Genomic DNA, 26164 nt, shown 5'->3' with positions numbered 1-26164 from the left:
CAGTCGTCTGGGCAGGACCCGGAGACTGAGGGTGGGGTGGAGGGGGGGCACCCCAGCGCCTGTGGGGTCTGAGCAGGTGGGCCCACCCCAGCCTGGCTCGCAGGAGCAGGCACAGCGGCTCAGGTCAAACACGCCGTGGAGACTGCAGAGGCTGCGGACATCTGTCTGGCCTGGAGTAAGAGGGAGAAGCAGGACTCAGTCTCTCTGGGGAGGGGGAAGAAGCCCATGCGGTACTCCCCTGTGTGAGCCCCTCCAGCAAGGCTGGGCTCATTTCATAAGGTCATCTTTGTTTCTAGGTACTTCTAGTCAATATGTGTGGCCTCCCAAGGCCCTAGCATATGCTTGGGGACAGGGGAGGGAAGTGCTGACACAGAGCCTAGTGACTTCTCTCTCTGAGTTTGGGGGCTGCACTCTCCACCCCCAAAGGGAAAGAAGAGATGCTTTTTCTAATTCATACCAAGGTCCTTTATGGACTAGTGATGCCCACCTAAACCTGAACCACTTCTCCACCTTCCTCTTTTTTGGTGCCCTCTCCCCTCATCTACCCACCTGTGCCAGCCTGGGCTGCAGCGGGACAACATCCCCCAGCGCACTGTTCCTTGAGCCCCTTCACCAGCTCCTCCAGGATCTCTAGCCGGACCTTCAAGGCCTGTACCTCTGAAGCAGGAACAGGGGGCTCCGTGCCCGGGGGACAACCACAGCCGGCTGAAGGTGGCAGGTTGATTCGGTGGGTAAAAACCACCTGCTTCTCCCCTCCTTCCACGGTGTGTTCATAAAGCCGAGAAGAGGGGCTTCCGCCAACGGGCTCCACTGTGCGGCCCCCTGGCTGGGGAGGAGGCCGAGGGGCTGGGAGTGTCACATTGGACCGTGGAGAGAAAGGGCCTGCTCTGACTGTGCCCAGCAGTACCAACAGGGCCAGTCTGGAGATTAGGAACCATTGGGCTGGCATCACTCAGGAGGCTGCAGGGAGAGAGGGCACATGTGAGCAGCTTCATGGAGAAGGAGACAAGATAGCTCCCCACGTCCCCTAATATACATACCCACAGTTCCACCATACATAACTAATCTACCAACTCCAATGCATGGGAAACTCCACATTCAGCCCAAACTTAAGGGATAGCCTCCTTGGGCCAATTTGGTCTCTCCTTGCTTTCTGATGTCATTTGATTACCCAGCTCCCTGCCCCCTCCCACTTTTTTGTCTCTATTTTTCCATCCACACTGGTCTTTTGTTTGTTCTACAGATATTACAAGCTTACATTAGTCTAAGGGCCTTTTAGCTGTATGTTCTGTCTGGGATGCTCTTCATGACTGGCTCCGTCTTGGTTTAAATGCGACCTCACATGTCTTACATCCCAAGACCTTCCCTGGTGCCCACTGGGAATGGGCTTCCATTACTCTGTGGCAGTATCCTGCCCATGTTCTTCATGGCATTTACTGTTGCGTGAATCACCTGTTCCTGTGGGTCCTTGTCTATTCTCTTTCTCCCGCTACCAATGTGAGAACAGGGACCTCGTTTGTCCTGGCACTGCTGTATGCCCGTGTCTGACACACAGGGGCTGCCCAACACCTTCTTGTTGAACGGATTAGCAGATGAGTGTACAAGGCCAATCCTTCCGCAAGCACCTGCCATCTAGCTCCTACTGGCTTCTTAGGTGAAGACTATCCTCTCTCTCTCTTTTATTCAATCCCTTACTCTCCACTAAATCCTTCTGTCAGCTTTTATAGGAGCTCAAGTGTCTCCTGTTGTTTGGGAAAATCCTTCTTCCTCAGTGCTTACATTACCAAATATCGAAACTGATAAAGGTGCAAGGATAGATAAATAGAATAGAATAGTGTCCAGATATAGACCCACACATGTGTGGTCACCTGATAAAATGACAAAGGTGGCACTGCAACTAAAAAGAGAATGGATGCTTGCAACAACGTGGATGGAATAGAGGGTATTATGCTAAGCGAAATAAGTCAATCAGAGAAAGACAATTATCATATGATCTCTCTGATATGAAAAATTTGAGAGGCAGGACAGGGTGTTGTGGGGGGTAGGGAGGGAAAAAATGAAACAAGATGGGACCAGGGAGGGAGACAAACCATGAGAGACTCTTAATCTCAGGAAACAAACTGAGGGTTGCTGGAGGGGTGGGGGATGGGAGGGGTAGGGTGGCTGGGTTATGGACATTGGGGAGGGTATGTGCTATGGTGAGTGATGTGAATTATGTAAGACTGATGATTCGCAGACCTGTACCCCTGAAGCAAATAATACATTATCTGTTAATGAAATTACAAAAAAAACAACTTACTATAAAACTAAAAAAAAAAAAAGAAAGAAAAGAAAACGGATGCTCTTTTTGATAAATGAGGAAAGATCCAAATGAAAAAAAAAATTATTCCTGCCTTATGTCCACATATAGAAATTGATTTGAAGTGAATCTAATGGACCTAGTTATGAAAGGCCAAGCAATACCTTTCAGAAAAATATCATATAGAAGAAAAATAGGAGATATTTTTACAACCTTAGAGTAAGCAAATATTTCTTAAAACATAACCACATAAAATTTAACCATGAAAGATTTTACACAAAACTTAACCATAAAAAAGAGATGGATACATTAGGATTCATTAAATTGATCACTTCTGGTCATCTAGAGACACCACTTAGAGAATAAGAATACAAGTCATACCTGGGATAAGATGTATGAGAAATGCCGGGAGGTAGGGAGAGAGAGATAGAGATAGATATTGACTGAGAGTGAGAGAGAGGATCAAAATCTAAAATAAGTAACCCCTGCAAAACAAAACAACAAACAAAAACAAGACAGGCAAGAGGAGAAGGGAGTTGGGAGAAATTGGAGGGGGAGACGAACCATGAGAGACCATGGACTCTGAAAAACAATCTGAGGGTTTTGGGGGATGGGGGTGGGAGGTTGGGTAAGCCTGGTGGTGGGTATTATGGAGGGCACGTATTGCAAGGAGCTCTGGGTGTGGTGCATAAACAATGAACTCTGGAACACTGAAAAGAAATTTTAAAAATAAATAAAATTAAAAAACAACAACAACAACAAAAACAAGACAGGCAGCTCAGGGGTGCCTGGGTGGCTCAGTCATTAAGCATCTGACCTGAGCTCAGGTCATGATCCCAGCGTTCTGCCATCTAGCCCTGGCGCCCTGCTCCATGCTCAGCCGGAAGCCTTCTTCTCCCTCTCCTTGTGCCCCTACTTGTGTTCCCTCTTTCACTGTCTCTCTCTCTGTCAAATAAATAAAATCTTAAAAAAAAAAAAAAAAGACAGGCAACCCAGTGTTTTAAATTGACAAAAGTCTTAAACAGTTACTCTAGGAAAGAATATATTCAAAGGACCAATAAACATACGGAAAACAAACATATATAGGTGTATGACAAAACTAGTAACCAGGGAAATGCAAATTAAAACCATAACAAGATGCCATTATATCGTCATTAGAATGGCTAAAATTAAAGATGGTATTGCTTGATATTGGCAAGAATGTGAAGCAACTGGAACTCTCCTAAATTGCAAGCAGGAACATAAATTAGTGTAACCTCTTTGGAAAACTGTTAGGCAGTATCTACAAAGCAATTCCATAACCCAGCAATTCCACTTCTTGGTAATTATCCAACAGAAATGACTGCATATATTCTCCAAAGATATGTACAAGAATGTTCATGAGATTTTTTTTTTCATATTAGCCAAGTGAAACAAGTTTTATGAATAGTAGAACAGATAAATTGTGGCATGATCACACAATGAAACACAGTAATGAAAACAACCTCTTGCTACATGTAATAACAGACGATTTCATATACGCAATGCTAGCAAACGAAACCAGATGCAAAAAGAGAACTTTGTGAATGATGGTATTTACATGAAGTGCAAAAACAGGCAGTTAATCTTTACTATTCGAAGACAGGATCACTAGAAATATTTTGCACTTTGATCTGGGTGGTGGTTAAACAGATGTATACATATTTAAAGATTAATTGAGCTATATACTTTAGATTTGTGTATTTCATAATATGAAAGTATTATCTTAAAAAAACAACAACAGGGCACCTGGCGGCTCAGTCAGTTAGGCACCCAACTCCTGATTTCAGTTCAGGTCATGATCTCAGGGTTATGAGATCGAAACCCGCTTCGGGTCTGCTGGAGATTCTCTCTCTCCCTCTGCCCCTCCCCCCTCCCTCATGCACACACATGTGCTCATGCTCTCTCTCTTGCTTTCTCCCTGAACAGCAACAACCAAAACCTTCCCCAATCTCATACTCCCTCCAGCCAGCACATATTTCCCTCCTCTACTTCATGGCTTCAGTTGTCAAAGATTTATCTGTACTCACTGTTTCAATTCCCCATATCCCATCCCATGCATACCTCAGTGCTCTCTCATCTGGCTTCCCCAACTCCTTTCAACCTATCAGACAGCTCTCCCTAAGCTTGCCCAAAGATTTCAGTGTCAGAAAATCTGAGAGACATTTGTCTTCATCTTCCTTAACCTGACTCAAAAATCGCTGGATACCGCTGACTACATCTTCCATTTCACAGCCTTTTCTATTCGGCTGTCAGTGCAGTAGCCAGGAGGAGGGCTATGTGGATCTCAAACACCTGAAATGTGCCTAGAGTAACGGAAGCACTGAATTGTACCCAGTATTTTTTAAAAGCACCCCAGGAGATTGTAAAGTGCAGCTAAAGTCGAGACCTACTTTTCTAGTCACTCACCTAGGTGCTTTCACCCAGACCCAGGATTTTAATTTCCAAACTATATCCCAATTTATAAACTAGCCTGGTCATCTCCTCTTAACTCCAAGTGATGTATACAACTACCTACTTGGCAACTCTTCTTGGGCACCTCAAATTCAACATGCCTGAAAATGAACTCATGGTCACCCTTCCTGTACCCCTTCCCTCCTCCACTGTGTTCTCCACTGCAGCTCACGGCCCCACCATTCATCCAGCATTACAACCTAGGAACCTAACCCCCATCAATGCCACCATATTTTGTGATATTTCCCTTACTTTCTCATAAACATCTCTTTAATTTCCCTATTTCTCTTTCTCTCTTTGAGTTAGAATTCAAGCCATCACCTAGCTTTTGCTTCACAACTGCATTTGCCTCCTAGCTTGTCCCTCTGCTTCTACTCTTGCCCCTGACATTCTCATAAAGGCAACTAGGATGTCCCACTCCCCCTAAAAACTCTCCAGTGTCTCCCTTCTAAATCCCCTTCAAACACTGACAAACAGTCCTACATCATCTGGCCCCTGCTGACCTCTCCCACCTCATCTCCCACAATACTTCCTTCCCTCTCTCCACTCCAGTCCCATGGACCTTACATCTCTCACGCCCTTCCCAATCCTAGGCTTTTGTATATAGTGCTCCCTCTGTGTGAAACGCTCTTCCCTTTCCTCATGGCCTCCTCTTCTCTTCTATCTCAGCCTCACATTGCTTCTTCAGGGAATCTTTCCTGCCCAGGTCCCCCAACATGTTATATCAAAGAGCCCTGTAACAGGACTGATTTTTTAAAAAGAGTCATGTAACTCCCACTTGTAGCATTATAACAATTTATACTTATATATTTATTGGTGGGATTATTTTAATGCTTTCTTGCCCATACTCAATCTTATGCACTAGACTGTAAGGTCCATGAGGGCAGGCATGGCACTCGATTTTTTTCTTGGCTGTCATATCCTTGCATCTAGCATGCATTAGGTGCTTGATAAATACTGACCATATAAGTGAATGAAAAGTTTAATTTAAGCTGAGGACTAGCAACAGGGCCGGAAATAAGAACAGGACCAAGGTCAGGGCTAGGACCACGGACAGTGTCTGGGACAGGAAGCTAGACAGAAAGAGCAGCTCAGGCAGCAGCAGCTCAGGCAGAAGCCAGGCTAGTGAGAAAGCTGGGTGTGGATTCTGGCAGGGCCAGATAGAACAAGCACTTTGGGAAAGTGTTGAGCATGATCCCCCCAAATCTACCAGAGCTATATGCTAACACTCGGATCCACCAATCCCACCCTCAGCAATACACCCACCATAGCAGTACTACTCTTAATAGCCCCAGTCTGGGAACCACCCAAATATCTCACATCAGTGTAATAGATGAAATGAAGTGTGGCTTATTCATACAGCAAAATAAAATAAGGCAATGGGAACAAACCCAACAAACTAAGCAGGGGGGTCTGGTTCTTCCTCTCCCCCTCCCCCACTCATGCTTGCTCTCTCTCTCTCCCTCCCTGAAATAAACAAATACAATCTTTTAAAAAATTCTATGCATATGAAATCTGAGGAGAAATGACGTTAATCTGTACTGTCACAGGTCAGAAGTGTGGTGCTCTTGGAGGAGTAGTGACAGCAGGGGCAGAGCGGGGCAGGGAAATTCTGAGGTACTAAATATCCTATTTCTTGATCTGGGGGGCTGGTGCCCAGCTGTGTTTGTTCGTGGGACCCCTTGGGGCAAGGATTGGAGAGCATAGGGAGACGAGGGTTAGAAACATGTTCAGGGTGAGCCAGGACAGGGGGCTGTGGTGAGCAGTGGAATGTGGAGGGTTCAGTTGGGGTGAAGGGCTAAGCAGAGGTGTGGGTGGTTGCCCAGTTCTTTGGGACCAGAGAGGCAGAGAGAGGAAGGCAGGGCAAGTGTGGAAACACTGACTGGTGAGGAGGGAAGGGACGATACCCAACACACACACACACACACACACACACACACACACACACACACTTCCTGGCTTGCTACTCTGAAACTTCTCCTCTGAGTCTGAGAAAAAAGAGTTTCAGGGCGACCAGCCATCCATCACACAGCCACCAGCCCAGGAGAGACGGAAGGAAAGCTGGATGCCAGGGAAAGAGCATTTCCGCACTAAGAGGCCGGAGAAGCCCAGGGAGAAAGGTCTGGCAGGCAGGCAGTACTCTATCCCTGGGCCCCTCAGCCCGTCAGCTTGGAGTGTAGCCTTGGGTACAAGGTGAGCTCTGAGGTACCCTCAAAAACTTTCACGCTGTGTCTAAGGCCATGCAAACCAAGGGGTGTGTGCACACACAAATACATGGACATATACAAGTACACCCAAGTGTGCGCTCATCCACAAATACAAATATGAACACACTGGTACACAGATACACACATCCATCCAAATTAGCCTGCAATTTGCAGGCACACGTGTGTGTGGAGGTGCGCACTCATGCACACACACACACACACACACACACACACAATCTCCTCTTCGTGTTTCCTCCACATGCATTCATAGGGTGATGCCTAAGAAAGTCAATTTCTCATGGTTCTCAGAGGGCAGTGTGTGAGTCAGAGAACATAGGTGGAGTGAGGAGAACCAAACAGGAAGCCCTTCCCCCGGGGGAAGCAGAAGATTCCTGGAGCCCCACAGCCCCGGGGGTCTTTGCGAGTTGTCTGGAACCCACCCTGGCCATTGGATCCTGCATCTTACCCGAGGTTGGGGCAGAGGGGAAGAGAGTCTTTGTAACAGGACGGAGAGAATTGCAAAAGTAGTGAGGCAGTTCTGAGAGGAGAGGAGTAGCCTCCATAGTTCATGACCCAGAGTCTCCCTCCCCATCCCCCCTCCTGCCCTGTCACAGCCACCCCTCCAGCTTCGCACTTCCAACTCTTGGAAGAATTCCCCTCTTCTCTCAGCACTAGGAAAGGAAAGAACTTGGATGTCTCTTGTATCTCCCCCTTATCACCTCCCTACAGCTGTCTGGGGCTCCTTTCTGCGGTGGGGAGGGGGGATGTGGCCTCACACCCTTGGCATTGTCCCCACACTTGGAGGGCTGGCAGAGGTGGGGGCATCATCCCAGCTGTGACTCAGCTTGCCTGGTATTCATGTGGTGGCCAACTTTGACACTTCGCTCATCAGGGACTGTTGGTCCCAAGAGGTGTGGAGAAGGGCTGGCTTCCATGAGGGATGTTCCAGAGCTGGGGGATTTGGGCCCCACCCCTCTGCCTCCCTCTGCCCCTCCTGCCACATAAGGTTTGAAATTAGAAGGATTCCAGGACCATGAGAGGAAGGAGGGAGATGAGGGAGGGTTCCACATATTGGGCTGGAACCAGGAGGTAAGGAGGTGCCAAGGAGAGATTTGGGGGATCCAGATGTCCCTTATTCTGGGGAGCTAATGGGCCAGAGGAATGGAAAAAGTAAAAGGATTTCTGGGCCCCCAGTGGAAGAGTTAAGGGGGCAATGAGGGACAGCAAGGCAGGTTCTGGTGCTGCACTGGGTGATCAGGACTCAAAGGAAAGGGAGTTTGAGGAACTGAGGTGCCAGGTCCCCAAGGGAGCGGAGGCAGGGAGAGAGAGAGAGGAGGGGGGAGGAGGGAGCCAGGGATGTGGGGAAGCGGGCGGGGTCTGGAAGCGGACAGCGGACAGCCGGCAGCTGCGGTGTTTCCGATTTGCTTCCCAGTAGTTCCTCTCAGTTCCATTTCCAGTTCTTTCCAAGTCATTAAATTCTTTCCAGGCGAGATAAGGGGCCCGCCCACCCCACCCAGGGCGTGTCACGTGTAGTGGCGGGGGGTGGGTTTAGACGGACAGAAGCAGGGAGAGCCTGGAACGGGGACGGGGACGGAAGGAAGACGGAGCCCCTGTGCCCCTGGAGGCATCTCTCAGTCAGCCCAACCTCGCTGAACCGTGAGTCATGGGTGCAGAGCTCTCAGCCAAGAACAAGTTTTAGGATCTTCCCCGCAGGCTCTGTGCCCTTCCCAGACCTGGGAATCCTGACTCTGCTCCATTTCAACATTTCCTAAAGGCTTAAGACCCCCAGTCCTCCCTCCCAGACCTTGCAACCCACATGCTGAGAGGCTCCCTCTGGCACCTTCCTGGAGCTCTAGCTCAGCCGCTCCAACCAGAGCACTTGGGGTTCCACCAGCACTTTCCTCCTGAGCTTCAGCTGTCCCCTAGCTCAGCCTCTAGCCCGGGGTTTTCCCCCCATCTGACCACGGCTGAGTCCTACCTCCTGATAACAACCTCCACCCTGCTGCCACCCACTGATCCTGTCCAAACCCTGGCACCCACAGCCCCCACTCCATGTGCGCACACCCGTCTCCCCCACACACACCACATGCTGACCCATCCCTCCAGACACACCCTCCGGAGAGAGTCTAGTCCCCAGTGCAAGGTCCCATTTCCTCTGTCCTAACAGAAAGTCTGCTCTGTGAGGCTCTCCTGCGAGCTCGCCCGCTACACCTCTGCTGGGGTAGGGATAGGATAGAGCCCCCGTTGCTCCCAGATCTTTCCTTGTTCTTCCCAGAGCTCTGTTCCTTACCTGGGCAACAGGCGACTGCAGTGCCTCTGCACCTGCTCTGTTCCTGAACTTGGGAAGGGAGTTTTCAAGATAGAGCAGGGCTATCGTGCCTCGGCAGCCTGAGCTCCCTGGAGGTCCCCTTGCTTGTTTCCTGCAGCAGGGGCTCACTGAGCTGCGACCCAACCGTCGATCTCAGCAGCGACAGCAAGAAGGAGGGAGCCTGCAGCGAGCAGGGGGAGGAGAAGGGGAGGACCAGCATGAGGTCAGGGAGGGGAGCGGAGATAGGGCAGGTCCTCCCACCCCTCTAGTCCCTGCCAGGCCCTCCCAACGTCATCGCATGCCACCCCTCCTCTCCTCCCTGTCTGGGATCACTGAGTCCCACAATACCTTCGTCTTGCCCCCCAATCCCTGGTCCTACCTCCCACATCCTTTCCCTGTCCCATTTGTACTCTTCCTCCCATCCCAATGTTTGCCCAACTTGACATCCCCCATCCTTATGCCATTTCTCCTTTCCCCTCACCGTTTCCCTACCTGATGCTCCTGCTCTCTCACCAAATTCTCCTCTCGAACAACACCCTTGCCCATGGCCAGCCCCTCTCCCTCCTCCTTCCCTGGCACCTCCTCTCCCACCACTTCGCTCCAGCTTGGATCTTGCCCCACCTGCCTGTTGCCCAGCACCCGCTCTTTCTCTTCCTGCCATTCTCTCCTAGCAATGCGGAGCAGAGAGTGGGGGATGGGGTGGGGAAGGAAACCTCCTTCCCAAGCCCAAATCCCTCCCCAACGTCGGCCTTCTCTGGAACTCCTTGTCCCCACCTATCCCTGCCTGGTCCCATTGTTCCCACCTGAGCCTTCTCTCTTCTATTTCTATTTGCCCTGTCCCCATTGAGAGGCATTGCCTCTCCCCATCTGTTCTGCTCAGTCCACTGCCGGTTCTCAGCTTGGGATCACTGCCCCCTTTTCATTCTCACACCTCAGCAAATTCCAGAGAAATGGCAGATGAGGCTTGGGTACTGGCTAGGCAAGGGCTTTGCTGAATACCAGGATATACAAGACTTGGGAAGGAAGTTGGGGTTCAGGGGAGACAGGGAAGGGAAGCCGGAAAGTTAGGAAGGAGGTTTAGGAGAGAGGCTTAGGGATGGAGAGAGCTAGAAGTGAGAGGCAGATATGGGGATGGGGATATGAATGGCAGGGTGAAGTCAGAGGAATGGGGTCAATGTCTGGGTCCTGCAGGGGAGCAGCAGTGGGAAGGAGAATTAGGGGCTGGAGGAAGAAAGCACTTTGACCTCAGGCAGAGATAAGAAGACTGACACCAGAGGACAGGGCAGCAGGCACACCAACATGTAAGGACGCTGGCTGTTTCTCTGGCCCCATTTCCCTTGGTTGCTCACTACCCTGACCAGGGGCTGAAGAGACTTTTGCCACAGAAGGGAAATACCCAGGTTGAGGAATCCCCACCCAAGGTTTCACGAGGAGAGTCCTTGCTACCCCGCTACAAACCTTACCATTGGGGAAGGGCTTGGCCCTGTCATAGGTGATGGGGAAAGGGACGTGAAGGAAACTGTGTCTGAGTCTGCCACGAGAGTTGGATACAGGTGTCTGTGCCCTAGACTGGATCCCCCTGGTTGCGGGGCCATGTTGTTCCAGGGTCAGGGCACACTGGCACAGCGTGTGGCGGCCATGCGCTCAGTTAGCAACCTGAGGCGGAGGGCAAAGGCTTACATACACCCTCGCATGGGTGTCCCCGTGTGTCTGGGTGTGTGTGTGGCTGTTTTTTTCCTGGCTTTGATGGGGAGGATGAAGTCAGCATCTTGGACGGAACTGGGCTCAGCTTCCTTCCTCTGCCTTGGCCCAAAGCCCCCAGGGCCTGGAGTAGGTAACAACTTCCCTCTGATCCTGGGGGTGGGGTGGGGTGGGGAGGGGAAAGCACATGAAAGGGTGACAGAGGGTCTGAAACAGCATCTCTTAGGGAGAGCAGACTGCACATAGGATGTATTTCATCTTAAATCCCTAGATTTCAGTAATTATGTCCCACAGTCCTATCTGTTGTTTGCCCCATGCCTTAATCTTGGTTTTATTATTTACTAAGTATGGCCACCATAAATACACTTGGCCCGCAGAGTGGCCAGGGGACCCTGGAGATGTGAGAGCTCTAAGGATGGCCATGGGGTGTTTTGGAAGTCCACGGCAAGGGACAGAAGGGATAACAGACTCTCAGAGAAGAGAGTGGGATTGCAAACATTTACAAGGTTACAAGGCACTTGAGGAAGCCACTGGAAGCTTAACAGACATAATTTGAGGTTCCGAGGTCATCATTGTCTAAAATTTGATTCAGACCCTTGATTTAGGCTCTTGGAGAAGCTCCCATCTTACATATGTTTGCATCTTGTCAGGAAATCACCAGATCTAGCACAGATGCCTAATAAACGCTTATCACTATCGAACTGTGAGAGGACTGGGTGAGGAGGATGCAGAAAGGGAGTCTGGAAGGAGCCCCAGGCGTGGAGGCAGGGAGGCCTAGTGGGCAGAGCCGGTGGCCTTCACTCAGGTGTTTCAGGTGATGGGTAGATAGGTCAGGGTTGCTGACAGCTGTCCACGTGCTCTGGCTGGTCTCAGAATCCTCAGTCCAGCTGTCTTCGGTTCTGGGCTTCCATCCTCGAATGAACCTCCTTGTTCCTTTCCTCACCTCAGGAGGATCCAGGATAAAAGGTATAGATGGGAAGGAAAGGGAAAGACAAGGAGAAGGGAAGGAACAGAAAGAAGAATGAGGGCAATTAAGGGCAAGGACCTGAAGGAAAAGAGAAGGAACAAGGAGAGGCCAGGGGCTGTGATCCAAGGGAGCAGTCCCAGAGCGGAGAAGAGAGAAAACAGTTGTACTGGGCTTCCGTTGACAAAACACTTTCCAACAGAGAGCAGGCATGTGATTAATCCCACTTTGTGGCTGAGGAAATGGGGGATCACAGGCATCAGGTGACCTGTCCAAGGGACTTTTCTAGTGGTGGTGAGAAGGTGGGCCTCTACTCAGGCTTTCTGATTCCAAAGCCTATACTCTCTCCTCCCCCAGGAACAGCCTTGGAAAGATGGAAGACTTAGGGCAGAAACGAATGAAAGGGCTCCTTGGAGAACTTGTTTGAGAAGGAAGGGTAGAAGATCTGGCTCTTTCAAACATTTTTCTGTATCCAGTTATTATGCAGATTAAGTAAGAAGAAATCACCAAGTCTAAGCTGGGGGACTCAACATTCCACTACCAAGGAGATGGTGGGGAGGGGGGACTCGGAGAGAAGAGACAGCCTGAGATGAGAGATGGAAGAGAACCAAGAGGCTAGGACTGGAAAGGGGGCAACAGAGCCACATAAGGAAGGGTTTGGACCCCTCAGACTTCCATTGCCTGGAGACACGGGTGTGGGGAGAAGGGAGGAGGGAGGACATTGCTATCTCGTGACAAAGAAAGTCACACAATTGTTTTGTTCTCTGTTCTGGGGCGGGTGGGCGCCTATATTTACCAGAGGGACGGAGGTCGCTGTGGCAACCACACATCTGGGCCCCGGAATCCAGATGTGCTGTATCCAGAAGCCATAGCAGAACGATGAGGCAAACATTAGGCTCTCCAGTCCTGGCCCCCACAGCTGGGAAGAGGACAGGCGATTGGAGTGGGGAAGAGGGAGGGAGAGGGAGAGGGCCAAAGCGGGGGAGAAGAGAGGAAGTCCTGGACCAGGAATGTGGACAAAGGAGTGCAAAGGGAACTGGGGAGGGGGTGGCATGAAGTGGGAGGAGTTGAGCACAGGGTCAACAGCAGGAGATGAGAAGAACAAGAAAAAATAAACGGAAAAGAGAGTGAAGCAGTGGGGAGGAAGGGCAAAACACAAAAGGAGCGAGGAACAGACTAGAGTCCAAAAGACAAGGTGAGGACTCCTGGCCAGAAGGAGGGCAAAGAGAAGTGGGAGAGGAATCTAGAGCAAAGTGGGAGAGGTGATAGGTCTATGGGTTAGGAGTGATAAGAGGAACAAAAGGCCAGATCCTGAGGCAGGAAAGCAGCTCAACAGAAAGAGTGGGCCTGGGACAGGAGGGGACAACAGGAGGTGCAGGAGTGACCATGGCCACAAACTGATGAGGGCTGGTGGCCTTGGATAGGGCTGTGGCCTGGGATCTGCGTGGGCTGAATGCAGCGGCCAGACACTGACCTGCTTTCACCCTCCCACCTCGCACCCCCTGGCTCCATGCCCCTCCCACGCCTTTCCCCATTCCACTAACTCAGCCAACAGTCGACTGCCAGTTCACATCAGTGCCAGTGGTCCCTTGTCATTTGGTGTGGGGGTACAGCAGGCCCCACCCCAGGGCCCCCAGCCAGAGACAGCCCTCAGGCACTTCCCTGCACTGCCATCGAGACAGGGGGAGTGATGGCAAGGCGGGGCAGTGATGAAGCCAGCTGGGTAAGAGTGGAGTAAGAGGAGAAAAGGGCAATGTAGACAGGTGGAAGGGACAAGGGACAGGTGTGCCTTTCATGAACCAGGCACTGTGGACCTCTTTCACCCCCACACACACCCTGAGAAGAATGCAGGAGTATTTGATGCTACTGGTGAGGAATCTCAGACCCAGAGTGTATGAGTTACACATCAAGGACATCCACTAATGAAAGGTAAAGCAGAGAATCCAGCTCAGGTGATTTGCCTCCCCAGTCCTCGGCCTTGCGCTCACTGCCTCGGTGAGGCTCGAGGGACGTGGAGACAGGAAGGCCCAGAAGCCAGGGCTGAGCTCCGGAGGGAGGAGAGGCCTAGTTCCTGGGAGCCCTAGTTCCAGGTTGCCATAGTTACTCAGTCTGTTTTCACCCCAAACAGAGTAATGGGGAGTGGGGGAGCCTGGCTGGACACGTGAGGTTCTCCCCTCCTCCTTCAGGCCTGGGCTTGTGGCCCGGGCGGCCCCTGTCCAGTCATCTGGGCACTGAGCCCAGGCCCAGCCCACACCCTCTAGCTGACCCAGGACACTCCTGCAGAGCCAGGCCTGAGGCACTGCTGGACAGGAGCCACTGACGGGATCCCCCCAAGGTAGAGTAAGGTTTGGCCCCTCACCCTCTGTCCTGTCCCCCTTCCTCCTAATCAGAAACACAGCCTTTCCTGCCGGATCTGTTCTCATCCTTTTCTTTCAACGGGACTCTCAAGTCTCAGTGTCCTCCAGTTTAGGGCCGAGAAGATGCTCTTCAACATGCCCGCTTCCCTCCAAACACCACCCCCTTCTCCACTGTGGCCCCTCCTTTCTGGCTTATAGCCCTCTGGCCCCAGCTCTGCTGTTTGTTCAAGCTGCTTGTCCTGGAAATCAAGGGGAGGGAGGGAGAACCTGCTAGAATGCAGGGGACCCAGGGAGGCTGCTCACCCCAAAGGGCGTAGGGCCCTCTGTCCTTCCTGTTTACTCAGACACATTCCAGGGATCTGTATCCTCGGGGCTGTCATGCCATGAGACATCCCACCCTCATCCCCCCATTAGACACAGACATACCCCAGAGTTGTAGGGGCGGGGACAAGGGGATGACATGAGGTCTGGGATCCCATCCCCGCCCCCCCCCCAGAGCCAGCTATGTCTTCAGTGCTTGGTTCTCTGATACACTGGCCCTACGGAAGCCAATTTCCCCAAATTCTCTGTCATGAGCCAGAAAGGCAGCCACCAATCCTTCAACTCCCTCCAAGTTGTTTATTTAATAATAAAAAGAAGATAGTACATATTCATAAACTTGATCTCCCACCACCACCCCTCCTTTACTCCCAGTGACTAGCTCCAAAATGTAAAAATGTCCCTCGTCCCTCCTGGGGACTTAATTCCCACCTCTACCACCCTCCCCAAAATAGAGAAACAAAAGAATAAAGAGTGTGTAGGCGGCCACCCACCCCCAAACTTCACCTTACTCAATACCCTCAAACAGAGAAGCAGGAATTAGGGGTTCTGAGAAATGAGAGGAGCCCTATATTCCTAAAAGGGGGTAAGAGGAGAGGTGAACCCACTCATCTCCAAATAAGTGCTTAACCCCACACCCTGTCTTTCCTTTACCAATTGCCCCAAGCCCAGATCAGAGAACTTGGAAAACCCCACTTGGTTGCCCCCACCTCCCACCACCCCCCAGCTCTAAGTCAGTGTGAGTTGCAGAGGTCAGGGGTGATTGAGGTAGAGAGGCTGGTGGGAGGCCTGACGGGCCTGGCCGGCTGCAGAAGCTGGCAAGGGGCCACCTGTGGAATTGCCCGGGGTGGAGGCTGGCTGTTTTCGGAGTGAGGGGGGCACCGTGGAGGTCTTGATGTGAATCACCCTGGTGTCCATGACCTCACACTCGATCTGCATCATCTCCTCATAGTCCCCTGGGGACCCCCGGCCTGAGAGGGTCTCTGTGAGAAGGAGGGAGGGTAGGCAAACAGAGGAGAAAAGTAGAGGGGGACAGGGAGGGAGGGGCAATGGTGAGGAGGCAGATCCACAGCAGGAGGTCAATGAGAGGTAGGGATAGAGTTGGCACAGGGAGAGGAGAGGGGCAGGAAAAGAAAACGACATTGACAGAGAGTGACAGAGAACACATATGATGGAGGTCATAGGGGAGAGGACATCAAGAGAAAACAGGAGGTGAGAATCTGGCAGTTCCCAGCCTATCCCCTCTGCCCACACCTACTCGAGGGCCCTCACCAGGGGACAGCCAGCACCCTTGTCTTCCTCCCATGTCTCCCGAGCTCTGTTTTTCTCTCCACCCATTTCCTGCTTCTTCTCATCCAGGAGTCTAGCCTCTTTAAGGAACAGCCCACTCCCTCCATTTCCCCCTTAACTCCTCATTGTTGGGTCTATGAGAACCTCCCCCTTCTTCAGTTTTAGGGCCCCTCTCCAGACCCAGCAGGGAGAGAATTACCATTGGGAGCCATGGCAGGCATCACCAGGGACATCTTGGGCCGAGAGGTCTTGTTATGGCTGATGGCAGGGAGCAGCAAGTGGTCCTGGGAAACAAAGGGGTCAGGCTGGGAGGCTGGAGGAAGAGAGGTGGACAGGCTCCCCAGCCCTACTCTAGAGCCTCCGCCTGAAGACAGACTGCTAGAGAAGGGAGGGGGCAAGGAGTCACTCACTCTTCGGAAGGACACAACATAAAATGTGTCTTCTCGTCGGTCAATGGCGTCCAGGAACTCTGGCTGCGAACGGTCTGGGTGGCGATACAGCTGCAGCTGGCCCACAGAATCCCTAGCCAGGTGGGGAACAAGCATTTGGGAGGAGCCCAGCCCAATGCCCAGGTCCCGCTGGGGAAGGCGGGAGAGGAAGAGAAAAAAAGACAGGAGACCCCAGGGGATGAGGAAGGCATAACGCCACTGGTGGCAATGATGATGCACACAGGACAGATTCTGGGAGTTTAGATCTCTCGAGTGAAACCTCCCTTAGTGACAGACAAGCACCCCCAGTGACTCACCTCTCTGGGGGCCCGGGAGGTTGGGTGGGGACTGCCTTAACTGGAGGTGACTTCCGCAGCTGAGACTTCTGGAAGGAGAAGTATCTAAGGATGTGAAGAGGGTGAAGGCAAAAGGGAAAGAGAGACGGCCCCTGGAAGCTGATGCCACCTTGCACCCACCCCTCGACTTACCCAGATGATCCCTCAAACCTCCACAAAAATCCCTAGGATATTTAGTCTTCCAGTAGGCCTTCCTTGAGCCAGCCCTAGTCCATCCTACCTGTCTCTCCTGGGCTCTCTGGGGAATCTTTCGCCGGCCTCTCTGGTGGCGCTGGACCCAGCCGCTCAGCTCATCAGCAAGCCTAGGGAAGCAGAGGAGGGACAAGGCTCCCACTGTCCCTGCCTGCACACAGCAGAGGGAAGAGAGGGCAGGGAGGGCTGGTGCTTCAGCACACAAACCAGTCAGGCCACCCGCAGAGGGGTCCCTGCCAGGAATCCCCCGCACCTCAGGGACTCAGTCCGGTTGAAATGCCGGCAATCAGAGGAGAGGAAGAGCTGGTCCAGGTCTCTCAGCAGTAGCTCCTCGGCACCCCCGGGGAAGGCTGTCAGGTTTCTGGAGTGAGGGAGGAAGGGGGCGATGACTGGAGGATGCACCCTTCCACCAGCAGAATCGGCCATGATGGTAAGAGAACTCTGGCTCCCCTCAAAAAGAAAGTGACTTTTGGGGAAAAGATACCCTCAGCACTGCCCAAAGACAGGGCCCTCTCGTCACCTGAAACTTGGCCGGCCTGGAGCGCTGGGCTGGGGCTCCTCAGGACCCAGGGAGGAACCCTGGAGGGGTTCAACTCCCTGAACTGACTCTTGCATTGAGAACTCCAGCAAGTGTCTCCGGGGCTGAGGCTCCTCTCTGCTCATCCGAGGAGAGACAGGAGCCGGAGGCGGCTCACTGATGCTGGGGATAAGGAAGGACAGACATGGTGTGAGGAGTTCCGGCTTGATGGAGGGGCTGCTTAAGATCCTGGGCTCTGCAGACAGCCTGTCTGGGCTCTGGTCTATTCTACAAGAGTGAATCCCCTCATGCGTGAGATGGGAATGAGAACCATCACTACCTCAGAAAGCCAGGAAGCCTGAGGAACTCGGTAAGCACTTAAAAGGGACAATTTTTGTCAATCTTATTAGCACCATTGGCTCCAGGTGAGGACACATGATTTGAGAGAAATGATGGGAGTGAGAAGGGACTGGCCTGACGCACCTGAAGCTTCTTGGGGGCAAGGAAGGTCTCACCTGACAGGTCCAAAGTTGAAGGCAATGAAGAGAAGGAAGACCATGATGCAGACCACCTTCCTGTTTCCAGACCCCAACTTGAGCTCGCTGTTCTAAGGTGCAGAGAAAGGGCCGAGAGAGAGAGAGAGAGAGAGAGAGAGAGAAGGTCTTCCCAGAGGAGCGGGTATTCCCATTGGCCTCCTGGGACAGAGCAGCTCACCTCAGCCAGCAGGGCCTCCAGCCGCCGCCGGAGGGCAGCGTTCTCCCGGCGTAGCTGCTGGTTGTCAGCCAGCACCGCCTGCAGCCGAGCCTCCAACCCCTGCAGATACTCTTTCTTCTTCCTCCTGGACTGGCAGGCCGACTCCCGGTTCTTGATCATTCGCTGCTGCCGCTTCAGCAGCTTTGCCTAGGGTACCCAGAGGGCCAGATGGGCGGGAGAGGGGAACTATGCTTCCCGACTCCAGCGACTGATCACCCCACTGCTCACGCTGGCCACTCTCCTGCTTCCGGTCCTCTACCTACACAGCCAGACAGGGGTTGTTCCTCTCTGCTAAAACATTTCCATAAAGAGCCCTTTTCTCAACCGCTCCATGCTCCTGGTCCTCAAGAGCTGAGAGAAGTCAGACTGCAGGAAGAACTTCCTCCATCCTGGTTCCTGGTGGAAATTCAGTTCCTTTCCTTGGATGGGGAGAATCTTCCTTTCTCTTAGTTCTCCTTTTTAAAGGCCCACAGCTTAACTTTGCTATAATTAAAGAACACTTTACCTGGTTTTTCCCTAGGAAACAGCCTCCCTCTACCAACTACTGCCATAATCATAACACAGTATGACTCCCCTGCCTTAGATTTACAGACACCGTTCCCATTTCTCCATCTACAGTGACAGCAAAACTAAGGATCCTAAAACGACATAGAGTTGATGCTGACACTCATGTATAAACCGGGATCCACTTGACCTTCAGGATCATTTTATGAGTTTGCTTCCTCGCTCTTTCTGTTCCCTCCTCATTCCACAATTTTCTCGCCCACAATAGACTTCCCTCCTCCCTTCCCATTAGCTAGCCTTACCCGTCTCCTCCCCAGTACTTACATCCACTTCTGGTGGGCAGGAGTTCCCAGGCATAGGAGCTGGAACAATGCTCTTCCTCTCAGGCCTTGGAGCAGGGGGGGGCCGGCCCCTCAGGCTGGACCCGAAGAGCACCTTGGATGAGGACAACTGGGGAGACTGGGGCAAGTGAACAGGAGGAGGTGAGAGCTGTAAGCGAGGTGGAGTTCTTGTGCTCACACCCACACCTGAGCACCCACGGGTTGGGAGACTCAGTGGCTGCAAGCTCCCCAAGAAATTCAGCCCAGCTCCTCCTTGCCTTCTTTAGTACCTGGGGGCGGCTGGACAAGGGGCTGCAAAAGGATGGTGGTGCTGGGAGGCACAGCTCTGGGTGGCATCGGGACGGTGGTTATCACCACAGGTTTGGGCTGCAGGGGTGGCTTCCGGGTGGGCAGGGCTTTGCCTGAAGGAAGGGGAAGGAAAGAAGGAATGTCAGGACGTGAAGCCTCTTGCCAGGGATCCCAAGGTGTCAGGAGGCCCCATTACCTAAGGAGCCATCGGAGGGTGGGCCCATGCTGATCTGGACTCCTCCAAGTGGGGGGCCCAGGACATCCTGCAGGAGACAGCCTTGAGGGGACGGTGACTCTGTCTTCACTTCCAGTACCTCTTCTCCTATAAAAGCCTGTGTTGGGCATTCCAGAAGATATGTGAGTCAGGAGGAGTGTCAAGGAGAAGGAGCTGAAAAAGAGAATGCTTTCATACTTCTGAGAGTCGGAAGGAACTCACTGAAGTGTGTGGAAGGAGAAAGAAAAGCTGATGCTCACCTGGTTGGGGGACTCTGCTGAGAGCAGGGAAGCCTCAGAGTTGATGGAGGAGGATGGAGAGACAGGTTCTACCTTGGTCTGGACATCTGTGGGGGGTCGGGATGAGACAAAATTTTGGATATCAGATAAACGCTGAAGGAGAAGAGGATTAAGAGATGGGAAAGAAGACATGATCCTTTCTCCTTGTACCAGAAAATAAAGCTGCCCTAGGCATGCAATCCCTAAGGAGGAAGAATCATGGGCTGCTGATCTGCTGGCTCCCTTCCTATCTCTACCCAGAACCCTGCCTTCTCCTTCCTGGGCTCCAGAAACCATCACGTGTCCCTGTGCTGACAACAGCCAAGTCCGCATTTCTACCCCACAAATACTATGCAGGAAGTCACTGCAATTCATCCATTCTACCTCATTCTTTCTGCCTCCTTTTGGCGTCCAAATTGCCTCAAATAACTGCATCGGGTCCTGCCTCTCCGCAATCCACTCTCTCTACTCTGCCACCAGAGTCATCCTAATCACATCGCTCTCTGGATTGACTCTTCAGAGGTTCCCACATGCCCACAGGATAAAAGCTAAGAGTCCCTTAGCAGGGTGCCCCCCTCTGCAACTTCTTGCCATTTCCCATTCCGTCCTCACATCCGGTCTGAAGAGATGTAAGTTCCCTAGACACACCCACACCCACCTCCACATTCATCCATTCATCTTCTGGCAAATCTCTATATGTCCTTCAAAACTTGGCTCAGGAAACCCTTCCTCCAGGAGCACATCCCTGATCCAGCCTCCATCAGGTGAGCTGCCCCTCTTCTGAGCTTTTGTGGCACCCCATGATGTCTATCCTGGAATTCCCACACCTTCAGTAACTGGTGCCCATCTTTCCCCTCCCATCAGACTCCAGGATTCTCGGGTCATCGTGGCGCTCACATCTTTTTCATCTTTGCATCCCTGGCACCCTGTCTAGTATGCGGTATGGAGTAGGTGCTCAGTAAAGGCTTACTGTGTAAATATGTAAGAGGAAATAAACTTGGCACCACTTAAAAATAGCACAAAGATTATTAATTATAGAATCTAGGAGTCGGGTATATGGTATTTCAGTTCTTCTATATGTTTGAAAATTTTTCTAATAAAACATTGGGGGAAAAATAATAAATATGCCCTAAACTCCATTACTTTCGTTGTTGTTGTTTTTAAATGCAAGGCAATAGGAAGTTAAGCCATACAACAGGATACTAGGGATGAGAAAAAGAAAGAAAAAACATCCCCATCTCTTCAGGGTTGCCTTTCCTGTGGTTTCCTAAAATTCTCCCTCCCCTTCCTGGCCTCTTTCCTGGTCATCTGCCATTTCCCCTCCCTACCTTTTCTTCCCTGTCTTATTGTCTGCATTCCTTCCCCCATCTGTACACACACATACTCTGCCTTAGTAAAGCCTGAGGGTGGTGGCAGACTCTTATTACCTGAGGGGTCATCAGAGGTGGGACCCACATTGATTTGGACGGTTTCAAATGGGGATGTTGGATCATCTCCTAGGAGGCAGAGTGGGGGCGCCAAGGACTCTGTCTTCACAACCAGCACCTCCCCTACACCAGAGGCCTAGGTGAGAGTGGGAGGTGAATGGGGGGAGGGCGGGGGCGGCAGCACAAAAAAGAAAAAAAAAACAAGGGAAGGTGTTGAGAGCAAGAGTAAGAACAAAAGCTTTAGAGCTTACTAATTATTTGACATTCGGGTTTGAATGGTACTAAGTATCTCCCAAAGCTGTCTCAGGCCCCTCGTTTTCTCTTTCTACTTTATTCCTGGGAGGGTTGATGAAGTCCCATGATTTTAAATATTGCCTTTAGATGGACAACTTGGGCAAGAACAATTCTAGAATTCTCAGCAGTCAACAGCTCTCTTCTTCCCAGCCCTACCATGGCTGCCACCTATCTCTGTATATTAAAAGACTCCTTGTTTTTTTAGACAACCACAGCAGAGACACGTAAAAGGAGGATACTAAAGAAATTCAAAGGCACCACAACTACTCCATGACCTATAGCACACAAAAAATTTCTCAGCATCTATGTGTGAAGGGAATGGAACACAGTCCCTGTCACAAACAGTAGAAGGAAGGAGATGGCTCTCACCTGGCTGGAGGGCTCTGTGGAAAGATGGGATGATTCGGAACTGAGGGAGGAAGAGGAGCAGGGGGAAGATGGCTCAGACTTCACCTGAAGATCTGGAAGAAAAGGGTTAGGGAATCATCAGGAAGCAGAGCCTGAGTAGTCCAAAAAGTATCCAAAGACACAGAGGTGGGGATCCCCTCACCTGTGGCAAAGGGGAAAGAACACATAAAGGACTGAAGGAGAGACGAGTGCACAGGCACTTATGAAGAGAAGGTATGAGGATACAGGGAGTTCTGTAGTTCCTGCGGAACAGTGGAAAGAGAAGGTTTTGGAAGGATGAGGGCATCACAAAGGAGATAGATATAGATATAGATATAGATACAGATATAGATATAGATTCCACTTGTTTATTTGAGAGAGAGAATGGGGGTGGGGCAGAGGAAGACGTGGTTTCCCCGCTGAGCAGGGAGCCTGATGCAGGCTGGATCCCAGGACCCGAACGATCACGACCTGAGCCGAAGGCAGACATTCAACCAATTGAGCCACCCAGGCGCCCCTCAGAAAGGATATCTTACCTGGGAAGATAGGCAGGGGGTCCCAAGGTGGCTCAGGGGGGCTGACATCCATCCCCACATCCAGGGAGCTGCTGCCAAACTGAATAAAGGAGGGCATTAGACAGCAAGAATGTGAAGAATTTAACAGCTCCATAAGCTCTGGTCTGGGGCTGAGTTCTGGCTCCAGGGCAACTACCACCCGCCAAAGGTTTAAGACAAGACTGGGATAGCAATACCGGGACATCCTGCTCTGGGCAGCGGAAGAGCTGCGTCTGCTCCTCGGCCAGATCATCCAAGCCAGTGTACAAGGTGCTGTCTGCAATGCAAAGCATCAAGGGGGTCGTCTGTCGGCCCAGCCTACAGATCCACACACAGCCCTGGGCCCATCCCTCATTGGCTCGGCTCAGCCAGACCTACCGCCCGCCCACTTGAAACATGATACAGTCAGAGAACTTCAGCCCCACCTTCCCCCACCCCGGAACAACTCGACGTTTCCGCTGGGAGTAGAGGTCTTTCCCAACTCCCGCATCCCCCGAAAGCACAACGAGCCCCCCTGCTCCGCCCTCCTTCGGGTGATGGATTCCGTATTTCCCCAGTCTTCTTCCGTGGACCTCCTCTTCCTCCCTGCGTGCCTCAGGAGCACAGCATGCCACAGCCCTCCTCCCTCCCCGAGGCCTCACTCCGCAGACCCCAGTCCTCGGGGCTCAGCAAGTTGTCCGTGAAAAAACGTGTTGGGTCCGCAATCTCGCTGAGGAGCATCAGTTCCGCCATCTTTCCCGCCCGCCCCCCACCATGAGACCGTTCCCAAGGCCCGCCTCTCCCCATCATCAACTAATCAGTTGATCTTAAAAAAAAGGGGGGACGTCCCGGAAGCTCTATCGACCAGTAAGAGGCCTGCGTGCTGAGTACATGAGGAGGCTGGACAGGCCCGGCCAATGGGAGCGCGGCAGGAGGGGCGCTGTCACACTCAACCGGGCCGTAGAGTTTGCGCATGCGCCGAACGGAAGCCAGTCAAAAAGCCTGGGAGGTGTAGTTCCCAGGATTTAAAGGCCCGCCATCTCCCTAGTCAGTCCTAAATTTAGTCGTTTATGTATCTTGCATTCATCTTCGGATATGGATAAGGCCCCCCCCGCCAAAGTAGCACACGTGATCATATGGTTTTTTTATTGGTGAAGAAGTGAAAGAGGTGCACTGAAACCACTGCTACCTGCTTAGGAAGGCAAAAGCTGGGAATGGGACATGGGCTGAAACCCTCCATCTGGGTCTCCTCAAAATCTCACAGCATAAACCACAATTCACAGGTTCCTGTCTCTTTTAAAATTTAACTTTTAATCAGCCAAACATCTTGCGCAGACCCTGAGCCAGACCTGCATCTTGTTTTTTCCCCTGAATGATCACCTTTCCCAGCTCTTCCTGGGCTGCCCGGTTTTTTGGGTCTACCTCCAGCACCTTCCTGAAGTCAGCAGTTGCTTTTTCAAGGTTCCCAAGGGCAGCCTGGGCAACCCCTCTTCGGTACAAGGCCTTTAAATGGTCAGGCTCCCGCTCCAGTGCTCGGTCACAGCTCTGGGCTGCCAGCTGGGGCTGCCCTAGCAACAACTGACAGGCGGCTAGGTTGGCATGAAGAACAGTTCGTTCTGGAGGGCCAGGTGGAGGTAAAGTCAGCAGCAGCCGAAGAGCCCGTCCGTAGCATCTGGCAGCCCCTTCAGGATTTCCAGCTCGAAATAATTCTGTGCCCCTTGCACGTTCTTCCCTGGCCAGGGCTTCCTTCTCACTGGCATCCAGCTCCCAGGAGTCCCTGCCCTGAGTGAAGGAGGCCAGTGTGAGCCTGAAAAGAGATTCAGAGTGCTCAGAGAGCTGAAGCTCTGCCTCCTCACCTTGACACATGGACTCCAAGCATTTCTCTATGAGCTCCCCCCAAGTCCCCTCCCTCCACAGGCCCAACCCCATAGTTATTTCTGTCCAGCCCTCTGGCAGGCCTGACCCAAAAGGAAACCCAAAAGCCAGTACCCGGCAGCAGGAGCCTAGCTTGGGTTTGTCCAAGCCATGGCCACGGATTATGATCTTCTTAACAAAGCTCCCATCGGGGCAGTACCAGAGATCGGAAGCTTGAAGGGGCTCTGGTATCTCACTGGTTGATCCATAAGTCTTAGCAGAGTCTCCTTCAAGTCCAGCTGCCAGTTTTTCAGTCCCTTGAGGTTTCTTTAGAATTTGGCTAGCTGGATTTGGGCTCACTCTCAGCTCAAGAATTTCAGTAGGAGGGTCTTGGGGCTGCTGGCTAATCTGAGTAGTTGAATCAAGGTTCTCCTGGGGTTTCTTTTCCCATTGTTGTTGGGGTTGCGAGGTGTCCTTCTCTCCCATTGGATTGACGGGTGGCGTCTCCATTTGGCTGCCTGGTCCCTTCCAACCGGGGGTGAACAGTTTTGGACTAATGGGATGATCAGTTTCAGATCAGCACCTGAAAAGAAAACCAAAACAATGCTAATGGCCGCATTCTTATTTAGATTCCCTCTTCTTCCTCTCCTGTCCTTCTGGGACCCATGCCCCCCAGTCCTCAGTCTTTTTTTTTTTTTTTTTTTTTTTTTTTTTGTCTTTTTTTTCCTCCAAAGATCTCTGTCGGGCTCGAGCCTTCTCCGGTCCACCCACGAACTAATCCAGACCTAATCCAGAACTATAAATTCCACAAATCCCTGCGGCTCAGGTAGCCGCCCCAACTACGGGCACCCGATCGAGTCAAAAAATACCTGGGCAGCCAAAACGCCTAGCCTGGTGGCAATAGACGGACCATTCGAATCACCTCTCCTTCCGAAGCTAAGTGCTTCCTGAGTACAGTCCTCAGAGTCTTGCTCCAGGGAGAGAGGATGGCCGAGGGCCAGGGGCATCTGGGGACAATGACAGCTAACGCTGGAGCCCGCCAGGCTGCGAATCTAATCACATTCCTGTCAGCCAATCCGGAGGAGGGAGAGGGCTGGTTGGCCCGCCTTCTGGACTTGACATCACTTCCCCCCCCCCCCCCCCCGCAACCGGGAAGCTCTAGGCCTTAGCAACCGATCCTGGCCGAATCAAACCGAGCTAGGCGGGGTCCGACAGGCCCTGTTACTGAGACTAAAAGTCTGGAGAAGTCCTGGAATGGGATTGCGGTTCATGAGGGCGAGTGAGGGGATGGCGGAGCTGGTGGCGAATGACAGCGGTAGCAGTCTTTATTTCTGAAGACCCACAGGCCCACCTGTGCTATGCTCCTTATCCCTGTGTTCCGGTCTCCCTGCCAGAGCCATCCAGCCTGCTCCTTCGCCGGTTCAGTCCCGGGTGCTGCAAGAGAAAACCTCAAGCCTCTTTCTCCCCAGCTGCCTCTGCTCCTGGGATCCCTGAAGCTTCTCCTTACCTGTTCCCTCATATTCATCACTGGCTCTCAAGTCTTTTTCCTCAGGAAGTCTTAGTGCTTTTCAAACTTTGATGTGCATGCATATCACCTGGGGAAATTTAAATCTCAGGTTCTGATTTAGGAAGTCTGGAGTGGGGTCTATAATTTTGCATTCCCTCCCTCCCTGCCTCCCTGCCTCCTTCCCTTCCTTCCTCCCTCCCTTCTTTCTCTAAAGTCTACTTTATTCAGATTTTTTACTTTGTGCCTAATGACCTTTTTATGTCCCAGGATCCCACCCAGGATACCACATGCCATTTAATCATGTTTCCTTAGCTCTTCTTGACTTTGAGTTTTGTCTGCCCTATTTTTCCAACCTGTTTTGTACTTCTTCTCAAG

The 26164-nt window shown here is 51.8% G+C and overlaps 2 protein-coding genes and 1 long non-coding RNA gene across 3 annotated transcripts; all 3 read right to left on the bottom strand.

The window, feature by feature from the left end:
• Positions 1–48: 48 nt before the first annotated feature.
• Positions 49–10749, bottom strand: LOC116862968. Its single transcript, XR_004381745.1, has 4 exons — positions 9779–10749; positions 9269–9467; positions 550–960; positions 49–170 (listed from the first exon to the last, which is right to left on the bottom strand). It is a non-coding gene; the product is annotated as an uncharacterized LOC116862968 (long non-coding RNA).
• Positions 10750–14891: 4142 nt separating this feature from the next.
• On the bottom strand, positions 14892–23236 carry LOC116862967 (cyclic AMP-dependent transcription factor ATF-6 beta-like). Its single transcript, XM_032850411.1, is given in 19 exon segments — positions 14892–15609; positions 16116–16200; positions 16327–16438; positions 16662–16729; positions 16921–17002; positions 17146–17253; positions 17413–17592; positions 17925–18016; positions 18124–18309; positions 18991–19068; positions 19070–19125; positions 19277–19408; positions 19492–19627; positions 19770–19855; positions 21215–21350; positions 21878–21969; positions 22432–22510; positions 22647–22726; positions 23100–23236. Coding segments are annotated over 19 exon segments (2154 nt in total). The 5' UTR covers position 23236; the 3' UTR covers positions 14892–15379.
• A 332-nt stretch (positions 23237–23568) lies between these two features.
• LOC116862974 (FK506-binding protein-like) lies at positions 23569–24942 on the bottom strand. Its single transcript, XM_032850419.1, has one exon. It carries the CDS (start codon positions 24790–24792, stop codon positions 23743–23745), a length of 1050 nt encoding a protein of 349 aa, XP_032706310.1. The 5' UTR covers positions 24793–24942; the 3' UTR covers positions 23569–23742.
• Positions 24943–26164: the final 1222 nt, after the last annotated feature.

This window comes from Lontra canadensis, unplaced genomic scaffold (genome assembly GCF_010015895.1).
Source record: "Lontra canadensis isolate GAN:19392208 unplaced genomic scaffold, GSC_riverotter_1.0 scaffold423, whole genome shotgun sequence".
Taxonomy (NCBI): domain Eukaryota; kingdom Metazoa; phylum Chordata; class Mammalia; order Carnivora; family Mustelidae; genus Lontra; species Lontra canadensis.
The sequence above is the reverse complement of the archived record's forward strand: the minus strand, read 5'-3'. Positions and strand labels throughout refer to the sequence as shown.

Coding starts and splice junctions, on each gene's coding strand:
- LOC116862974 (XM_032850419.1), bottom strand. CDS start 24,792: ATGGAGACGCCACCCGTCAATCCAATGGGAGAGAAGGACACCTCGCAA.